Source organism: Anolis sagrei, chromosome X, assembly GCF_037176765.1.
Source record: "Anolis sagrei isolate rAnoSag1 chromosome X, rAnoSag1.mat, whole genome shotgun sequence".
NCBI classification, from domain to species: domain Eukaryota; kingdom Metazoa; phylum Chordata; class Lepidosauria; order Squamata; family Dactyloidae; genus Anolis; species Anolis sagrei.
Window position 1 is genome coordinate 7,894,906 of NC_090034.1, and position 20,117 is coordinate 7,915,022.

General features: G+C 44.7%; 1 protein-coding gene across 1 annotated transcript in view; it reads left to right on the forward strand.

Annotated features, from left to right (window-relative positions):
- The window catches only part of LOC137098020 (caspase recruitment domain-containing protein 11-like), a 129,625-nt gene that overhangs the window by 20,357 nt on the left and 89,151 nt on the right, over positions 1–20,117 (forward strand). The window contains exons 2-5 of the mRNA XM_067473717.1: positions 10,116–10,324; positions 10,471–10,608; positions 12,566–12,891; positions 16,573–16,752. Of these exons, the coding sequence (XP_067329818.1) occupies positions 10,126–10,324; positions 10,471–10,608; positions 12,566–12,891; positions 16,573–16,752 (843 nt within the window). The 5' untranslated portion in view covers positions 10,116–10,125. The remainder of the gene's footprint in view (positions 1–10,115; positions 10,325–10,470; positions 10,609–12,565; positions 12,892–16,572; positions 16,753–20,117) is intronic.

The window sequence follows — 20,117 nt, forward strand, 5'->3', positions numbered from 1 at the left end:
CCCACTGAAATCAGGAGATATCTGTTTTTGCTCTGGGCTGCCGAAAGATCCATTTTGTATTGGCCCATTATGGGAGGGGGAGCTTCCCAGGCTCCCCTTCCCATCAGTTTAGGCATTGAAGCTATTTTACTCTAGAGGAGAGGTGCTCAGCTCAGGCATGCACTAAAAGGAGGCTTCTTCTTATTTGTTTCTACTCTAGAGGAGAGGCGTTCAACTACAGGTGGGTGCACGCTTTAAGGACGCTTCTTATCTGTTTGTACTCTAGAGGAGAGGTGTTCAGCTGCAGGCAGGCACGCTTTAAGGAGGCTTCTTCTTACCTGTTCTTACCTCCTTAAAGCACGCACCCGCCTGCAGCTGAGCACCTCTCCACTAGAGTAGAAACAGATAAGAAGCGTCCTTAAAGCACACCCACCTGCAGCTGAGTGCCTCTACTCTAGAGTAGAGAGGAGAGGCTCTCAGCTGCAGGCAGGTGCACTTTAAGGAGGCTTCTTACCTGTTTCTACTCTGGAGAAGAGGAGCTCGACTGCAGGTGGATGCATGCTTTAAGGAGGCTTCTTCTTACCTGTTTCAACTCTAGAGGAGAGCTGCTCAGCTGCAGGCGGGGGTGCACTTTAAGGAGGCTTCTTACCTGTTTCTACTCTGGAGAAGAGGCGCTTGGCTGCAGGCTGGTGCGTGCTTTAAGGAGGCATCTTCTTATCTGTTTCTACTCTAGAGGAAAGGTGCTCGGCTGGAGGCGGGTGTGTGCTTTTAGGAGGCTTCTTCTTATCTGTTACTACTCTAGAGGAAAGGTGCTCGGCTGCAGGCGGGTACATGCTTTAAGGACACTTCTTTTTACCTGTTTAGAGGAGAGGTGCTCAGCTGCAGGCGGGTGCGCGTTTTAAGGAGGCTTCTTCTTACCTGTTTCTACTCTAGAGGAGAGGTGCTCGGCTGCATGCTTCTTTTATGGTGTCATAAATTAGCCTCCCCGCTTTGCTATCGAGATTTGATCACATCCCCATCATTACTGCTCTTGGCAAGTTCAGACGGCAGAACAAGGAACTTGGAAAGTCCCATACATGGCAGTTTATCACTTGGATTGGATGGTATGGATCCTGTAATGATTCCTCTGGTTGATATATGGCTTGATGTAATGATCACAAGAAAAGAATGTCACAAGAAAGACCATTCCATCAAGCCATATATCAACCAGAGGAATCATTACAGAATCCATACCATCCAACACAAGTGATGAACAGCCACGTATGGGACTTTCCAGGTTCCTTGTTCTCCTTGCTGGCTTTTCTTAATCAGTCATGATGGGGAAATGACTGAATATTCACGGATCCTGTGATGGTTCCTTTCTCAGTAAACACCGCAGGACTGTGGTTGGCAAGAGGAAGGCTGCTTAGCGACTGTTCCAAATATTTGCAAATGTGTCTGCCTGAGCAATGGTTGAGAGTTGCTGGGGTGGGGGTTCATAACAGGCTGAAATCGCTTCCTCAATGTGAGCCCTACCTCTGTTACAACCCCCAGACTTCCATGTTAAGAGCTGTGTTATCTGCAGGCAGAACCTTCCCCTCCCACTGAGCTATTTGATTCTCTGACCAATTGGTGTGAGTGCCACAGCAATGTACGTGAGAGCTGAGCATGAGATGGGAAGAGTGAGGAAGTGAGACTTCTGATAAAACCTCCCTGCTGCTGAGCTTTGCAAAATTATTCCCCCTTTGTTTCCCCATCCCTTCTTTCAGAGCAAACAAAGCCCCATAGCCCCCACCTCATGCGCAAAGAAAAATGTGCAGACTTGTGGCAAGGAGTTAAGAGGCTGGGAACGAACCAGCACTTCGCTAGTCACGGCACTGTAGGAAGTAAACCCTGGAAAGTACCTTTCTGAAATGCCACATCCCCTCTGACTTGACTTCCTGCGCAGATGGGCTTGATTGTATGGCGGACTTGGCCAGTTTTATCCCAAATACCAAGTTTTGCATGTGCCCCAAAGCTTGCAAAATAATTTTTTCCTACCGTTCATTACAGCATTTGAAAAGTTACTCATTGCCTTTGATCATAGAATCATAGAGTTAGAAGAGACCTCATGGGCCATCCAGTCCAACCCTCTGCCAGGGAGCAGGAAAACAGCATTCAAAGCATCCCCAAAGATGGTCATCCAGCCTCTGTTTCAAAGCCTCCAAAGAAGGAGCCTCTACCACACTCCAGGGCAGAGAGTTCCACTGCTGAACGGCTCTCACAGTCAGGAAATTCTTCCTAATGTTCAGATGGAATATCCTTTCTTGTAGTTTGAAGCCATTGTTCCGCATCCTAGTTTCCAGGGAAGCAGTAAACAAGCTTGCTCCCTCCTCCCTGTGGCTTCCTCTCACATATTTATACATGGCTATCATATCTCCTCTCAGCCTTCTCTTCTTCAGGCTAAACATGCCCAGCTCCTTTAGCCGCTCCTCATAGGGCTTGTTCTCCAGACCCTTGATCATTTTAGTCGCCCCCCTCTGGACACATTCCAGCTTGTCAATATCTCCCTTCAGTTGTGGTGCCCAGAATTGAACACAATATTCCAGGTGTGGTCTAACCAAGGCAGAATAGAGCATGGGGAGCATGACTTCCCTGGATCTTGACACTAGACTACTATTGATGCAGGCCAAAATCCCATTGGCTTTTTTTGCCGCCACATCACATTGTTGGCTCATGTTTAACTTCCTGTCCACGAGGACTCCAAGATCTTTTTCACACGTACTGCTCTTGAGCCAGGCATCGTCCCCTATTCTTGTATCTTTTCCTGATGATTGTATTGTTTAGAACAGGGGTTCTCAACCTGTGATCTGTGGACAACCAGTGGTCCGCAAAAATGGAAATATGGTCTGCAGCCTCACGATGACTACACAATTGCCTTGAAACCACGTGGCTACGAGAGTGACTGGTTTTGCGAAACCCTCTTATAGTGCTGAGGCAATGGGGATGTCAGGAGGGGAGAGGCTGACTACCCTTGAAATATTACTACTACCACATCAGCTCTAGATTATTAAATATGGTTTTCTGTGGGCGAGCAGACGGTGACTCCTGGATGGCATATGTTCTGTATCAGAAACCAGAGCTGATGTGGTCTATCCAATACAATTTTCTGAATCAGCATCCCAAATAACCAAACCAAATCTAACGTTGACCAAAAACTGATGTGTAACACTTTTGGTACTAATGTTGGAGAGTGGTCCCTGGCCAAAGAAAGGTTGGGAACCACTGCTTTAGAACGTACGATTACGTTATGCATTTGTTATTGCTTTTGTTGTGTGCCTTCAAGTCATTTCTTGTGGATGGCGATCCTCAGTCAGAGACGCCTATTAGTTGGTTTTCTTGGCATGTTTTCTTGCCATTGTCTTCCTCTCGGTCTGAGAGAGAATAATAATAATAATAATAATAATAATAATAATAATACTTTATTTATATCCCGCCTCCATCTCCCCAAGGACTCGGAGTGGCTTACATGAGGCCAAGCCCAACAACACATCAATAAACAAGAAAGCAATAACAAAAAATAACAGCAATACAATTAAATAAATCACATATAAACATTAACACGCAAGGATTTAAAAACCTATGGCCGGGCCAGATGTAATAGTTAAAAATTAAAAAATAAATGCTGGGCATGAACAAGGTAAAAAAGGTAAAGGTAGTCCCCTGACATTAAGTCTAGTCATGTCTGACTCTGGGGGTTGGTGCTCATCTCCATTTCTAAGCCGAAGAGCCAGCGTTGTCCGTAGACACCTCCAAGGTCATGTGCCGGCATGACTGCATGGAGCGCCGTTACCTTCCCGCCGGAGCAGTACCTATTGATCTACTCACATTTTCATGTTTTCGAACTGCTAGGTTGGCAGAAGCTAGGGCTGACAGCAGAAGCTCACGTCGCTCCCTGGAATCAAACTTGCGTCCTTTCGATCAACAAGCTCAGCAACTCAGTGCTTTAACCCACTGCGCCACCGGTAGGATATATCTAATAGGAGGGTTTTAAAGAAGTGAGGGGAGCACAATCCAACAGATAGTTAAAGTGCATTTGAGGAAGTTTTGCTGGGAAATATTTCCTTATTCCGGGAAGGCACACTGGAACAGCCACGTTTTCAGGCTCCTCCTAAAGACTGCCAATGTTGGGGCATGCCTGATATCCCTAGGAAGTGAGTTCCAGAGTCGGGGGGCCACCATCGAGAAGGCCCTCTCCCTCGTTCCCACCAATCATGCCTCCAGTTGAACGAAGAGCATGACTCTGCAAATGTCACTGGAATAGTAATCTTATAACCATTCATAATTCCACAATTTGTAGCAGATGTGATTCATTTACTAGAGAAGCTAGTAGATCAATTTTGTTCCTGTTTCTTTCATCTATGGATAGAAATCTCCTGGTCATAAGCTGCAATTTGCAATATTCTGTCACATGCTGGGCCTGTAACAGCTGTCTTTTCTATAGGACGTATACTTTAATCCCAGCTGGAAGCCAGGGGTGCCTCAAAGAGAGGTTCTCAGGGATTTTTCTGAAGTTATGGTCTTTAGAGTCTTTAATGATACAACAAAGTCTTTATTATGGAACAAACAACAAATCTTAAATGGTTCAAACAACACTTCAAGGCTTTCTTAGTCTAGTCTTCAATGGACTGGTACTTGACTTTGATCAACTAAACTTTCTCTGTAGGAAAAACCCTTTTTAACCTCTCCCAGGCTGTTTACTATCTATGCCTCATCGGTGTGGGTCCTACTACCGATTCCAAATGCATCTGGGTATTGAGTAGACCTACCGGCCGAGGCTTGTAGATATTTAAGATGGAGTTCTGTGAATCTGTAATGCTGTCCTCCCTCCGAGAATTCTTTGAAACTTCAGGGTTGTTTTCCCTCTGATTGACTGTGAGGCTGAGAGGCTGTGAGCTCTCAGCCAGAGCCTTGGGACCTTTTCCCTGGAATTTCTTTTTCTTTTTCCCCGGATGTTCTTGAGAAAGGAAGCTTTTTCTACGGGACGAGCTGGTCTACGTCCTATAGTTTAGCTTCCTTATGTGAGACTGCCCAAAAAATGGCTCCTTTCCCTCCCAGAGCCCTGAACAAGGGGCGGAATCAAAGCTTAATTATGATGGACAGGAGGTCTGCCCTATGACTGCAAACAGATAACAGGAAGAAAATAAAGTTGGAACTCCTGGTACAGCCATACCAGCACATGCAAAGTCTGATTGTTGAGATGAGATATCTGTAATGTGCGAGCATTCTGGCCAAATCAGATTTGGTATACTGTATATATTATAAAGGCAATGGAAACAACCTGTTCTCTAAATATTGCGAGTGAAAACATCCTCCTTCATCAACAACTGTGAAAGAAATGTCTCACTGTTTCTAGTCCTAAAGAGGGAAATACAGTATGACCTCCCCCAATATCCATAAAGTTATATTCCTAAACTTGCCATGGAAATGAGAAAATATGGATAAGAGTGGACTCTATTGAAATGAGTGACTTCCACCATTGAGTTGCCCCAGAGGATCTAGAAAATTCATAAAGAGGTATCATCTGAAGGAATTTGCTAAATCCTCCTGTTGTTCAGCATCGGCACCCCTCTTCCCAAATTAATTTTGGCCTTCAAAAGACTTCAAATAAGAGATATGATTTTCTCTTTCTTTTTAAAACCCTTTACCCCAGGGGTTCTCAACCTTCCTCATGCTGCTACCCCTTCATACTATTACGCATGTTGTGGTGACCCCCAACCATAAAATTATTTTCCTTCCTACTTCATTGCTGTCATTTTGCTACTGTTATCAATCGTAATGTAAATATCAACAGTCTTGGACAGCAGTGGCTCCCAAAGTGATCCATTTAAGGTGGAATCGGGTGTCAAACAGGGATGTGTTATTGCCTCAACTTTATTCTCCATCTTCATTGCTACGATACTTCACCTTGTTGACGGGAAGCTTCCCACCGGAGTGGAAGTCATCTATTGGACAGATGGGAAGCTGTTTAACCTCAGCAGACTGAATGCCAAAACCAAGGTTACAACAACATCTGTTATAGAACTCCAGTATGCTGATGACAATGTCGTCTGTGCACATTCAGAAGACGATCTACAAGCCACTCTAACACCTTCGCAGAAGCATACACGAAGCTCGGCCTGTCACTGAACATCGAGAAAACCAAAGTGCTGTTCCAGCAGTCACTAGCCATCCCCTCTCCAATGCCAGAGATACAGCCTAATGTTGTAACATTAGAAAATGTTGCCTATTTCTGTTACCTTGGCAGCCACCTCTCCACCAAAGTCAACATCGACACCGAAACACAACACCACCTGAGCTCTGCGAGTGCAGCATTTTTCTGAATGAAGCAGAGAGTGTTTGAGGACTGGGACATCCGTAGGGATACCAAGGTGCTTGTCTATAAAGCTATTATCCTCCCAACATTGCTATATGCCTGCGAAACGTGGACTGTCTACAGACGTCACATGCAACTCCTGGAACGATTCCATCAGCGCTGCCTCCGGAAAATCCTGCAAATCTCTTGGGAAGACAAGCGGACAAACATCAGCGTGCTGGAAGAAGCAAAGACCACCAGCATTGAAGCGATGGTCCTCTGCCATCAACTCTGCTGGGCCGGCCATGTTGTCCGGATGCCTGACCACTGTCTCCCGAAGCAGCTGCTCTACTCTGAACTTAAGAATGGAAAACAGAATGTTCGTGGACAGGAAAAGAGATTGAAAGATGGGCCCAAAGCCAACCTTAAAAACTCTGGCATAGACACTGAGAACTGGGAAGCCCTGGCCCTTGAGCACTCCAGCCGGAGGTCAGCTGTGACCAGCAGTGCTGCAGACCCCTCTGACACTCCTTCATGACCCCTCCAGGGGTCCCGACCCCCAGGTTGAGAACCACTGCTTTACCCTCTTTCAGAGTTCTGCTCCAAAGCCACTGGAAGCTCTGGGAGGACCTAGCAGCAACTGTACCCCGAACTATCTCATAACTAAACTCTTTAATAAATGTATCAAATGATATTCTTTGTGTAACTTATATTGATTGTAAATTGTGTCAATTCTTAAATGTACAAAACTGTATCAAATGTACTGTGAAGGCATTCATTCTCCAAGTGCCCCCTATTTGCATAAGATTCTGGGAAGAGAGATTGTTCAGCCATCAAAATGTCCCTCTAGCGATCTCCTCAGCTAGATAAAATCGGTTCCTTTGTATATATGTGCGTGAGATAAATAATCCCTTTATCACCGGGATTTTGTTTATACTGTCTACCTGTTTAAATGTGACTGGAGGCTTATAGTTCTCACAGAAGTAAATGCGAAAACAAGATGAATACATTAGCCTTCTGAAAGGGCAGCCAAGATTGTCACCTTTTATTTTCTGGGTCTTGCACCTTGTTTTCTCACTGGACACTTAAATCAATTGAGGAATCATCTGCATACTCACGTCATCCTCGGTGTACCTGTTCAAATGTGTCTCCTTTTATGTTGCACCTCGTAATTTAGGATCTTCAGGGGAGGCCCTGCTCTCAGCCCCACCTCTGTCATAAACATGCCTAGTGGGGATGAGGGACAGGGTCTTCTCGGTGGTGGCCCCCCACCTGTGGAATTCGCTCCCTAGGGAAATTAGGTCATCTATATCCCTCCTCTCCTTCAGAAAAAAAGTTGAAAATATGGATGTGGGATTGGGTGACTATGCTGACAAGGATAGTGACAATGAGGACAAATTACTATGGCAATTTAAACGTAGGAGCACTCGGTGGCACAGTGGGTTAAACCCCTGTGCCGGCAGGACGGAAGACCGATAGGTCGCAGGTTCGAATCTGGGGAGAGGTGGATGAGCTCCCTCTATCAGCTCCAGCTCTTCATGCGGGGACATGAGAGAAGCCTCCCACACGGATGATAAAAACATCAAATCATCCTTGTGTCCCCTGGGCAACGTCCTTGCAGACTGCCAATTCTCTCACACCAGAAGCGACTTGCTCCTGACACGACAAAAAAAACAACGATGGCAATGGACTATGGACAAGCTTGATGGAGTCTCCGATCTCAGAATCTCGGCTAGATAGGGCCATATGGCTGTTATATTTCAGCATATTTAATTGAATGGATTTAATGTTTTAATTGTATGCAATTAATGGTTTTATTATGCATTGTTATGTACTCATGTAGGCATTGAATCGTGCCGGCTAGAAGCCACCCTGAGCCCCCCCCCGGGGGGGTTGAGAATGGCGGGGTACAAATATTTGAAATAATTAAATAAATAAATCCTCTACAGGGACATCTCTGCAAAGGGCTGAATCTTTGAACTTGCCAATAATCAGTTATTCTACGGTTGCACATTTTGAGTACTGGCTCTATACTTGCATCCCTTTGAGCCAAATTGTAATAAACCTCTGTAGTTTTCCTTCAAACCTGGAGTGCTTTGTTCTCTCTCCTGGCTGATCTGGTTTAGCAGATGCTCACCAGGTATGGACATTCTTAACTGTGGTCCTAGCTAAAATCACTACACTCCAACACAACTCAACAGTAATGCTCTCAGTCTCGTTTGTGGAGAAAAAAGTGGGATATAAATAAGATGATGATGATGATGATTATTATTATTATTGTGTCTGGTGGAATTTAAAGCACATCTGTAGACTCATCTCTTCTAGCAGGCTTACCCAGGCAGATTTAATCATGAATTTTAAACATTTGTCTTGTGTCCACTATATTTTAAACATTTTCTGTGTATACGTATGCATATATGTTACTTTCTTACGTACTTAGGCGATCCCTCATTGCTTGAGTAGGATTGCCTTCCAAGATAGGTGACTGTGGAGCCCTATTCTTGACCCGCATGTTCTCCCGCAGGGAGAGCATTGGTTTTCAGGCAGAAGGTGGTCCTGGTCGGGGTTGGCTTGATGTGCCTTCCTCTTGGCATGTTTCTCTCTTTCGCCCTCCATTATTGCCTCTTCAAATTCTACAGCACTGCTGGTCACAGCTGACCTCCAGCTGGAGCGCTCAAGGGTCAGGGCTTCCCAGTTCTCAATGTCAGAGTTTTTAAGGTTGGCTTTGAGCCCATCTGAGAGGGGATATGATAGCCATGTATAAATATGTGAGAGGAAGCCACAGGGAGGAGGGAGCAAGCTTGTTTTCTGCTTCCCTGGAGACTAGGATGCAAAATAATGGCTTCAAACTACAAGAGAGGAGATTCCATTTGAACATGAGGAAGAACTTTCTGACTGTGAGAGCCGTTCAGCAGTGGGACTCTCTACCCCGGAGTGTGGTGGAGGCTTCTTCTTTGGAAGCTTTTAAACAGAGGCTGGATGGCCATCTGTCAGGGGTGATTTGAATGCAATATTCCTGCTTCTTGGCAGAATGGGGTTGGACTGGATGTCCCATGAGGTCTCTTCCAACTCTTTGATTCTATGATTCTATGAAATCTGTTTTCCTGCCCACCAACATTCTGTTTTCTGTTCTTGAGTTTGGAGTATAGTAACTGCTTTGGGAGATGGTCATCAGTCTCTGGTCAAAATGGTCCCTGTTCAAGTAAATTGGATTAGGCAATCCCTCATAGCCCAAGGATGGTGGTCCTCCAAGTTCAGTGTCTTGATGGTGAGTCTGTAGGTGGCTGTGGAGCTCTATTCTTGATCCACATGTTCTTCCACAGGACATCGTTTTATGGGTGGAAGGTGGTCCCGGTCAGGATTGGCTTGACACACCTTCCTCTTGGCACATTTCTCCCTTCCACCCTTCATTCGTGCCTCTTCAAATTCTGCAGCACTGCTGGTCACAGCTGACCTCCAGTTAGAGCGCTCAAGGGCCAGGACCCCAGTTCTCGGTGTCTATGCCACAGTTTTTTAAGGTTGGCTTTAAGCCCATTTTGAAATCTCTTTTCCTGTCCACAACATTGCATTTCCCATTCTTGAGTTCGGAGTATAGCAACTGCTTTGGGAGACAGTGATCAGTCCCTGGTCAAAGTGGTCCCTGGTCACAACCTCTGAGGATGCTTGCCATAGATGCAGGCAAAATGTCAGGAGAGAATGCCTCTAGAACATGGCCATATAGCCTGAAAAAACCTACAACAACCCAGTGATTCCAGCCATGTAAGCCTTTGATAATACATTGAGTGGAGAATGTTTCTGAACCATTTATCTTTCTCTTCCCAAGCAAATCAGAAATGGAGGACTGTATGGAGACCTTGAAGGATGAGGAAGATGCACTGTGGGAGAACGTGGAGTGCAACCGTCATATGTTGACCCGCTACATCAACCCGGCCAAGCTGACTCCTTACCTTCGCCAGTGTAAAGTTGTCGACGAACAAGATGAGGATGAGGTGCTCAATTCCCCCATGCTGCTCTCCAAAATCAACCGAGCAGGTAGGAACAAGTTGGTTGATATCAAAGTCCAGATTAAAAGAGCTATAAAAAAATTTAACTATATTTTAACTTTTGTGTATTTTAATTATCTGAGTTCTGCTCAGTTATCTTGTCAGTGTGTGATATTCTTTCAACCTGTCTCTTAGGTCGACTCCTAGACATTCTTCATACCAAAGGAGAGAGAGGCTACGTGGTCTTCTTAGAAAGCCTTGAATTTTACTACCCAGAGCTCTATAAATTAGTGACTGGAAAGGAACCGACACGACGCTTCTCCACTATTGTTGGTAAGTGTCTTACCCTCCAATATTTCACAGGTGTAAACTGAGACATATGAGGCCAAGCAATGTCAGAATGTGGTCAAGATGGCAAAAGGTATTGATGAGGAAGAACTCATTAGACTAGGAATGGATGCAGCAGTTTGCTTTTCCTTGAGCCCACTGGGAAGGGTTCCAGCCCAGTTTACCTTTCTGAACATATCTCCCTCTACAAACCTCCAAGGACGTTAAGATCATCCGGGAAGGCTCTGCTCTCGGTCCCACCACCTTCGCAGGCGTAACTGGTAGGGATGAGAGACAGGGCCTTCTCTGTGGTGGCCCCTCGGCTGTGGATCTCCTTCCCTTATGAGATTAGACTGGATGGCCTTAAGTATTTTCTGTTGGTCATGGGGGTTCTTTGTGGGAAGTTTGCCCCATTTCTGTCATTTGTGGGTTTCAGAATGCTAAATCCCAGTAACTATATCCCAGAACTATAAATCCCAGTAACTACAAATCCCAAATGTCAAGGTCTATTTTCTCCAAACTCCATCTGTGTTCATATTTAGGCATATGGAATTTTTGTGTCAAGTTTGGTCCAGATCCATCATTGTTTGAGTCCACAGTGCTCTCTGGATGTAGGTGAACTACAACTCCCAAACTCAAGGTCAATGCCCACCAAACCCTTCCAGTGTGTTCTGTTGGTCATGGAAGTCCTGTATGCCATGTTTGGTTCAATTCCATCATTGGTGGAGTTCTGAATGTTCTTTGATTGTAGATGAACTATAAATCCCAGTAACTACAACTTCCAAATGTCAAGGTCTATTTCCCCCAAACCCCATTTGTGTTCATATTTGGCATATGGAATATTCGTGCCAAGTTTGGTCCAGATCCATTATTGTTTGAGTCCACAGTGCTCTCTGGATGTAGGTGAACTACAACTCCCAAACTCAAGGTCAATGCCCACCAAACCCTTCCAGTGTGTTCTGTTGGTCATGGAAGTCCTGTATGCCATGTTTGGTTCAATTCCATCATTGGTGGAGTTCTGAATGTTCTTTGATTGTAGATGAACTATAAATCCCAGTAACTACAACTTCCAAATGTCAAGGTCTATTTCCCCCAAACCCCATTTGTGTTCATATTTGGCATATGGAATATTCGTGCCAAGTTTGGTCCAGATCCATTATTGTTTGAGTCCACAGTGCTCTCTGGATGTAGGTGAACTACAACTCTCAGACTCAAGGTCAATACCCACCAAACCCTTCTAGTATATTCTCTTGGTCATGGGAGTTCTGTGTGCCACGTTTGGTTCAATTCCATCATTGGTGGAGTTCAGAATGCTCTTTGATGGTAGGTTAACTATAAATCCCAGCAACTACAACTCCCAAATGTCAAGGTCTATTTCCCCCAAACTTCACCAGTATTCACATTTGGAGATATTGAGTGTTTGTGCCAAGTTTGGTCCAGATCCATCATTGTTTGAGCCACAGTGCTCTCTGGATGTAGGTGAACTACAACTCCCAAACTCAAGGTCAATGCCCACCAAAACCTTCCAGTGTAAGTCCTGTATTCCATGTTTGGTTCAATTCCATCATTGGTGGAGTTCAGAATGCTCTTTGATTGTAGATGAACTATAAATCCCAGTAACTACAACTTCCAAATGTCAAGGTCTATTTCCCCCAAACTCCATTTGTGTTCATATTTGGCATATGGAATATTCGTGCCAAGTTTGGTTCAGATCCATCATTGTTTGAGTCCACAGTGCTCTCTGGATGTAGGTGAACTACAACTCTCAAAATCAAGGTCAATACCCACCAAACCCTTCTAATGTTTTCTCTTGGTCATGGGAGTTCAAAAGCAACATTTGATGTGAGGATGAATTTTCTTGACTCTGTTCAATGCAACATTTACTACCTCTCACGGGCATTTTTGTGCTGAAGTTGGGTACATTGGTTGCCACTACCTTGTTGCCATTGTCTGTCTCTTTCAGTAGAAGAGGGTCATGAAGGCCTCACCCATTTCCTAATGAATGAGATCATCAAGCTGCAGCAACAGCTCAAGACCAAGGATGCGCAACGCTGTGAGCTCCTGGCCAAGTCCCGCCAGTTGGAGGACGAGAGGAAGCGGATAAAGCTCAACAAGATAGAGCTGCTGACCTTCCAGGAGAGGTACAATAAAATGAAGGAGGAGCGGAACAACTACAATGACGAACTGGTCAAGGTTAAAGATGAGAACTACAACTTGGCAATGAGGTATGCCCAGCTGAGTGAAGAAAAAAACATGGCGGTGATGAGAAGCCGAGACCTCCAACTAGAGGTTAGTGGTGGGGCAATGTGGTACATGGGACTCTTTAGCTTTTGTGTGTGATTGTGATGAATATAACATTAGTTTAAAAAGTGCTCTAAGGAAGACTGGAGGAACTTGTGGCCCTTCAGATATGGGACTACAATTCTCATCAACCCTATCAAACCTGACCACTGGTGAGATATGATGGGACTATCAACTCATAAATATCTAGAACAGCGTTTCTCAAACTGGAGGTTGGGACACCAGGGAGGGAGTCACAAGGGAGTTTCAGGGGGGTTGCCAAAGACCACCAGAAAACATATATTTCTGATGTTCTTAGGAACCCTTTTGCATAGAAGGCTGAAGATCTTGCTTCCTGTCCTTCTCCTCCTTTTTGGAAACAGACGGGAAATTCTCCCACCATGAGCCCTCCTCTACTGTCATTGAGGGAGGGCTGTTTCTGAGACTTCAAGTGGGGAGGGGAGAGCAGGTGTGCTCAGCGCATGGCAGCGTGGTGTGCATGTGTGGGTGAGGGAGAGCGTGCAAGTTTGGAAGGAGACTTGCATGGGAGAGTCCCTTCAAGGCACGGCAGTGTGGTCCACATGTGCAGCCGGTGAGGGAGAACATGCGAGGCTGGAGGGAGGCTCGTGGCAGTGAGTCCTGTGACGATGTGTAACTTTTATTCTCATGTTTATGTGTTGTTTAGACAGTGGTTGATAAATGCTAAGTATGAAGGAATATATTTTGTTGGAGATGGTGGCTTGGCATTAGCTGAGTTGCCATAGCAACAGGGGCGGAGCCAACTGCCTCTTCACGACGCAGCTTTTTAAAAAGAGTCAGTCAGTAAGCCGGTGAGCTACTGGGTAGACTGAGTCTCTGGATGGACATTCAGGGAATGTGTCTGTAGCCAGTGTGCTATAGGGAATTCTGTTAAATAAGCCTTTTAGCTTATTTGTTATATTAGGACAGTTGTCCAGAAGGGTTACATCTGCTTATAGAAACTTCTTGAAGACTGTGCCTGAGATTACTCATGAAACATTACTAATGTAACCAATCAAGATTTGTGCCTCTTGTGAAGAAACAGTTAAACATGTTATACTCCTGTTAAAATAAACTTGTTACTGTTTTCCTCAAGCCTTGCCTGATACAGTTTCTCCTAAGTTGAACAGCCTGCATAAGTAAAGTCAAGCCAGGGACAGTAAATGCTACGCTATCAAATGAATAAAGCCTTCTGTAATTAATAGTCCCTTTATAAAATAGCTCTTAAGCTGATATTGATCGTTGCCCGGCTTCCCTCACAAGATTAGGTGGCAGTAAGTTCAACCACACTCCTTCACAAATTGGTGGCATTCGGTGGCATTAAAACGGTCTCCTTCACAAGTCCCTTCAACACATGACGGTTCTGTGTGGGAAGTTTGGCCCAATTCTATCATTGGTGAGGTTCAGAATGCTGGGATTTATAGGTAAACTATAAATCCCAGCAACTACAACTTCCAAATATCAAGGTTTATTTCCCCCCAAACCCCACCAGTGTTCACACTTGGGCATATTGAGGATTTGTGCCAAGTTTGATCCAGATCCATCACTATTTGGGTCCACTATTTGGGTCCACATCACTATTTGAGTCCCGGTGGCGCAGTGGGTTAAAGCCCTGTGCCGGCAGGTCGCAGGTTCGAATCCGGGGAGAGGCGGATGAGCTCCCTCTATCAGCTCCAGCTCCTCATGTGGGGACATGAGAGAAGCCTCCCATAAGGATGATAAAAACATCAAATCATCCGGGCGTCCCCTGGGCAATGTCCTTGCAGACGGCCAATTCTCTCACAACAGGAGCAACTCCTGACACGACAAAAAAAGTGTTCTCTGAATGTAGGTGAACTACAACTCCAAAACTCAATGTCAATGCCCACCAAACCCTTCCAGTATTTTCTATTGGTCATGGGAGTTATGTGTGTCAAGTTTGGTTCAATTCCATTGTTGGTGGAGTTCGGAATGCTCTTTGATTGTAGATGAACTATAAATCGCAGCAACTACAACTCCCAAATGACAAAATCAATCCCCCCAACCCCACCAGTATTCAAATTTAGGAGTATCAGGTATTTGTGCCAGATTTGGTGCAGTGAATGAAAATACATCCTGCATATCAGATATTTACATTATGATTCATAACAGTAGCAAAATTAGTGTTATGAAGTAGCAACAAAAATAATTTTATGGTTGGGGGTCACCACAACATGAGGAACTGTATGAAGGGGTCGTGGTATTAGGAAGGTTGAGAAACACTGAACTAGAGCTTAGAGCTTGCTTGTCTTCCCAGTCAGTGGACAGATCGGCAACTGTGTAGTCCTGCTGTAGGAATTGCACAGCCTTCCACAATTGCAGCTCCCCAAAATCCTCATCATTGGCCACATTGACCAAAGTCAGTAAGAAATATTAGTCAACAACATCTAGTTAAATGCTTCTTTCTGCAAACAGAAATTTATGTTTAGCAGAAAATAGTGCAAGAACACTGTTTTTGGAGGTAATGGGCTGCTTTTTGCCCAAAACAACATTTTACCCAGACAAATACTGTGCTGGTATGGCTGTACCAGGAGCTCCAAATTTATTTGATTTGTATTGAGTGTTTGCTTGCAGTCCAGGGTTTCAGGGGTTCTGCAGAAAGGTGGCTTCCTTTGGTTGCAGTCATAGAGCAAGTCACCTGTCCATCATCGTTAAGTTTTGGTTCCGCCCCTTGCTCAGAGCAATTGGGAAGGGAAGGGAGCCATTTTTAGTTAGTCTCAGCAAGGAAAGCTAATGTATAGGACGTGTGCAAGCTTCCCCTGTACAAAAGCTTCAACCCTTAAGACTTTCCGGGGGAGAACAGTCTTAAGAGCCTCCAAAGATTCTAAAGATTTCCAGGGAAAAAGCCCTATAGCTTTGAAGAATTTCAGAGGGAACAGTTTGGAAGACCAAAGACCTCCAGCTGGAGAATCTACTGGCCTTACTGGTAGGTCCACTCGGTGCTCAAGAAGCAGTTCGACCCGGTAGCGGAGCCCACATCAGTAAGGATTAGATTACAGTCAGCCTGGGAGAAGTTAAAAAGGGATTTTCCTTTAAAGTAAAGATTCAGTTATTAAAGACAATTGCCTGTCCTTCGTGGGCAAGTTTAGGAAGCCACCGGTTGCATAAAAGCCTGGAATCACTTGTTTGACTTTACTGAAGACAAGAGAAGTTTCTGTTTGATTGTTCATTAATAAAGGACTTTGTTATACTTCATAAGCCATCTAAAGATCATTTGTGGTGGAAAATCTCTGAGAACTTTTCTTTGGGGGACCCTGGCTTCCCGCTGGGCTAAAGTCCTGTTCAAAGACAATTATTTACAGGCCCAGTGCGTGACAGAACAAATACAAAAATAAAAATGTCAAAAATGTGCAAAAACTCTTGTAAATCATCCAACAGTTAGAAAAGTTTGAAAAGTATCCATTCTTGCATGCAAGTATAAAGAAAGAAAAGTTTTACCTCTCTAGATTCCTTTGTTTTCATTTGATAATTCACAGTGCCATTTGCGATATGTGAGCTGGAGGCACTGTGCATGAAATACAAGCTATTTATTTGCGCACTGAGTGGCATCTCCATTACTCCTGGAAACGCCGCTACTAGAGGCATAGCCTGCTTTTTAAAAAACTGACTTATTTTGTCTTTTTTCTCCTCTCTCCATTTGTGGGACTTTGCTAGATTGACCAGTTGAAACACTGGTTGAATAAAGTGGAAGAGGAATGCAAGCTGGAGAGAAACCAGTCCTTGAAGCTCAAGAATGATATTGAAAACCGACCCAAGAAAGAACAGGTTCTGGAGTTGGAACGGGAAAACGAGATGCTCAAAACCAAAATTCAGGAGCTCCAGTCCATCATACAGGTGAATAAGGGAATTTCTAAAGAGCAGAATGTAGCATTTGGTGCAGATTTCAAAGTCCAAATCAGTTTTGCTGCTTTTCTTTCAAGTTCCTTGGGCTGATGTTTCTGGAGGTAGCCGTGACAGAAATCTGGAAAGCCCTAAAAGGGTTGCTGAAGATGATTTGTCAGCTCAGGTCAAATTTCAGAGCTGTAGTGAGCTGGAAATCTATAACCAGGCAGATGGACTTATAGATGATCAGAAGCTAACAGCTGCCCAGTGGCATGAAAAGGGTTCTTTGCTACAGATGACTTGTTGGCTATTTTCTTCATTTCCTTCGCAGCTTGAGGCTGGGAAAAAAATATGAGAACACACCAAGGGAATTAACTTTGTTGCTAACCTGCTTGTACAATTCTCATTGCCGCTTAGGGGGAGATGAGTTACACTTGTACATTTTGGTTTTCTTTGTTTACTTCTGCACCTTGGGAATCCATCTTCTATTGGTCTCAGCCTGGGAGGGGTGCACACTGATCCAAATGCTCTACGTGGGCATCAATAAGGATTTGGTTTGATTGCTGGCCAAAGCGATAAGACTTTGGGTCCAACCTATTCTCAAGACCACGTCCCCTTCTTCGAACTGGCATGGGCATTAAGATCTGCTGGTGAGGCCCTTCTCTAGGTCCCATTAACTTCTCAACTATGGTTGGTGGGGACGAGAGAGGGGGCCTTCTCAGTGGTGGCTCCCCAGCTCAGGAATACCCTTCCTAAAGAAATTAGATTAGCCCTCTCTCTCCAGGCTTTCCATGTAGTCTAAGAACATGGGCATTAAGATCTGCTGGTGAGGCCCTTCTCTAGGCCCCATCACCTTCTCAACTATGGTTGGTGGGGATGAGGCTGAGGGCCTTCTCAGTGGTGGCTCCCCAGGTCTGGAATACCCTTCCTAAAGAAATTAGATTAGCCCTCTCTCTCCAGGCTTTCCATGTAGTCTAAGAACATGGGCATTAAGATCTGCTGGTGAGGCCCTTCTCTAGGTCCCATCACCTTCTCAACTATGGTTGGTGGGGACGAGCCTCAGTGGTGGCTCCCCAGCTCTGGAATACCCTTCCTAAAGAAATTAGATTAGCCCTCTCTCTCCAGGCTTTCCATGTAGTCTAAGAACATGGCTCTTTAGACAGGCCTTTGATCCTAAGAAATCCATGGTCAACATGATGAATCATTGGCCCCATCACCTTCTCAGCTATAGTTGGTGGGGGCGAGGCTGAGGGCCTTCTTAGTGGTGGCTCCCCAGCTCAGGAATACCCTTCCTAAAGAAATTAGATTAGCCCTCTCTCTCCAGGCTTTCCATGTAGTCTAAAAACATGGCTCTTTAGACAGGCCTTTGATCCTAAGTAATCCATGGTCAACATGATGAATCATTGATAGTTGTAGGTTTTTTTGGGCTATATGGCCATGTTCTAGAGGCATTCTCTCCTGACGTTTCGCCTGCATCTATGGCAAGCATCCTCAGAGGTAGTGAGGTCTGTTGGAACTAGGAAAAAGGGTTTATATATCTGTGGAATGACCAGGGTGGGACAAAGGACTCTTGTCTGCTGGAGCTAGGTGTGAATGTTTCAACTGACCACCTTGATTAGCATTTGATTGCCTGGCAGTTGTTTGGTGTGGCTTGTTGGTTTCTGGGGCAATCTTTTGTTGAGAGGTGATTAGATGTCCCTGATTGTTTCCTCTCTGTTGTTTTGCTGTTGTAATTTTAGAGTTTTTTAAATACTGGTAGCCAGATTTTGTTCGTCAGGAGAGAATGCCTCTAGAACATGGCCATATAGCCTGAAAAAAACTACAACAACCCAGTGATTCCGGCCATGAAAGCCTTCGACAATACATTGATAGTATTGCCCTCATTTTGATTGTTACAACAGATAGCTGCTTTACCCACAGGTTCCACTGCGTTTTAGGAATTTTATAATTTTATCAGTGAGATTTTTATGTGCTATTGATTGTACTTATGTCGTTGTATTTATACTTATGTATTGTTGTCTGCGGAGCCCCCGGTTGTGCAGTGGGTTAAAGCACTGAGTTGCTGAGCTTGTTGACCGAAAGGTCGCAGGTTCGAATCCAGGGAGCAGCATGAGCTTCCGCTGTCAGCCGCAGCTTCTGCCAACCTAGCAGTTCGAAAACATCCAGCGGGAAGTTAACAGTGCTCCATGCAGTCATGCTGGCCACATGACCTTGGAGGTGTCTATCGACAACGCTGGTTCTTCAGCTTAGAAATGGAGATGAGCACCTCACCCCAGAGTTGGACACGACTGGACTTAATGTCAGGGGAAAACCTTTACCTACCTTTACCTATTGTCTGTTTGTGGCACTTGGAGTGCTTCTGTCAGCCACCCTTTGGGGGAGATGGTAGCGGTGTACAAATAAATATTCATTATATTATTATAAAATTTCTTTGGATTCCCAATGGTTGTGATATTGGACCTCATCAACAAAAAGGATGGAATGCTTCTCTGAGGTGCATCATCTGCTGCATTATTTGTTGTGTTGCGGTGTGCCTTCGAATCCTGCTTGGTTCTGACGTATGAGACTTATTTCCATTTCTGACTTATTTGGATCCTAAGGCAAATGGTTTTCTTGGCGTGGTTTGTTTAGATGGGGGTTGTCATTGCTTTCCTCTGTGGCTGAGAATATGTGACTTGTCCAAAATCATCTGATAGGTTTCCGTGGCCAAGTGGGACTCCAACACTGGTCTCTCAGTGTCCTATCCAAAAACTCAACCCACTGCACTAACACTGGTTCTCCATTGTTTATCTTCACTAAAGCCTATGCTAAAGCAGTAAAACCTTGTCAGTGTCCAACACCAAAAGGGCTCTTGGGGAGACCCAGAACTACACCCCATCCCAGGTTTTGGCAAGGTTTCTGTGAAACCCTATGAAGAGAAGAAGCTCAACCAGTTGTAGAAAACAGTGGAATTAATCATGCAACAAGGGGAAATATAAATTATGCATGTTTTGTATAATTTATACGGATTGCAGCTTTTCCAGTAAGAGAACATTCAGTTCAGAGTACACAGCAGCTGGTTTAGATAATGCTTTTCCTGTGTGTCCAACCCAGTGCAATACCTCTCATAAATTTTCCTTCTAATGGCCCTGCAAGGAAGGCTGAAAGCCTTGTGTTCACATGCCGTGTAAAAGATGGCTGAGGCTATGAGAATAGTGGTTGGCTTGACGGGAGCCAGTGCCTTTATGGCTAATATAAGGCAGTTTGGATTGGAGAATTCAGTCCAGTTACTTGAATCTAGAATATGTTCAATGAGCCATGGTTTGTATTAATCATGGTTTGTTGCTTAAGACTGCTGTTGCACGGGAGGTAACCAAGTTGTAGTTTTTCCTCCTGTT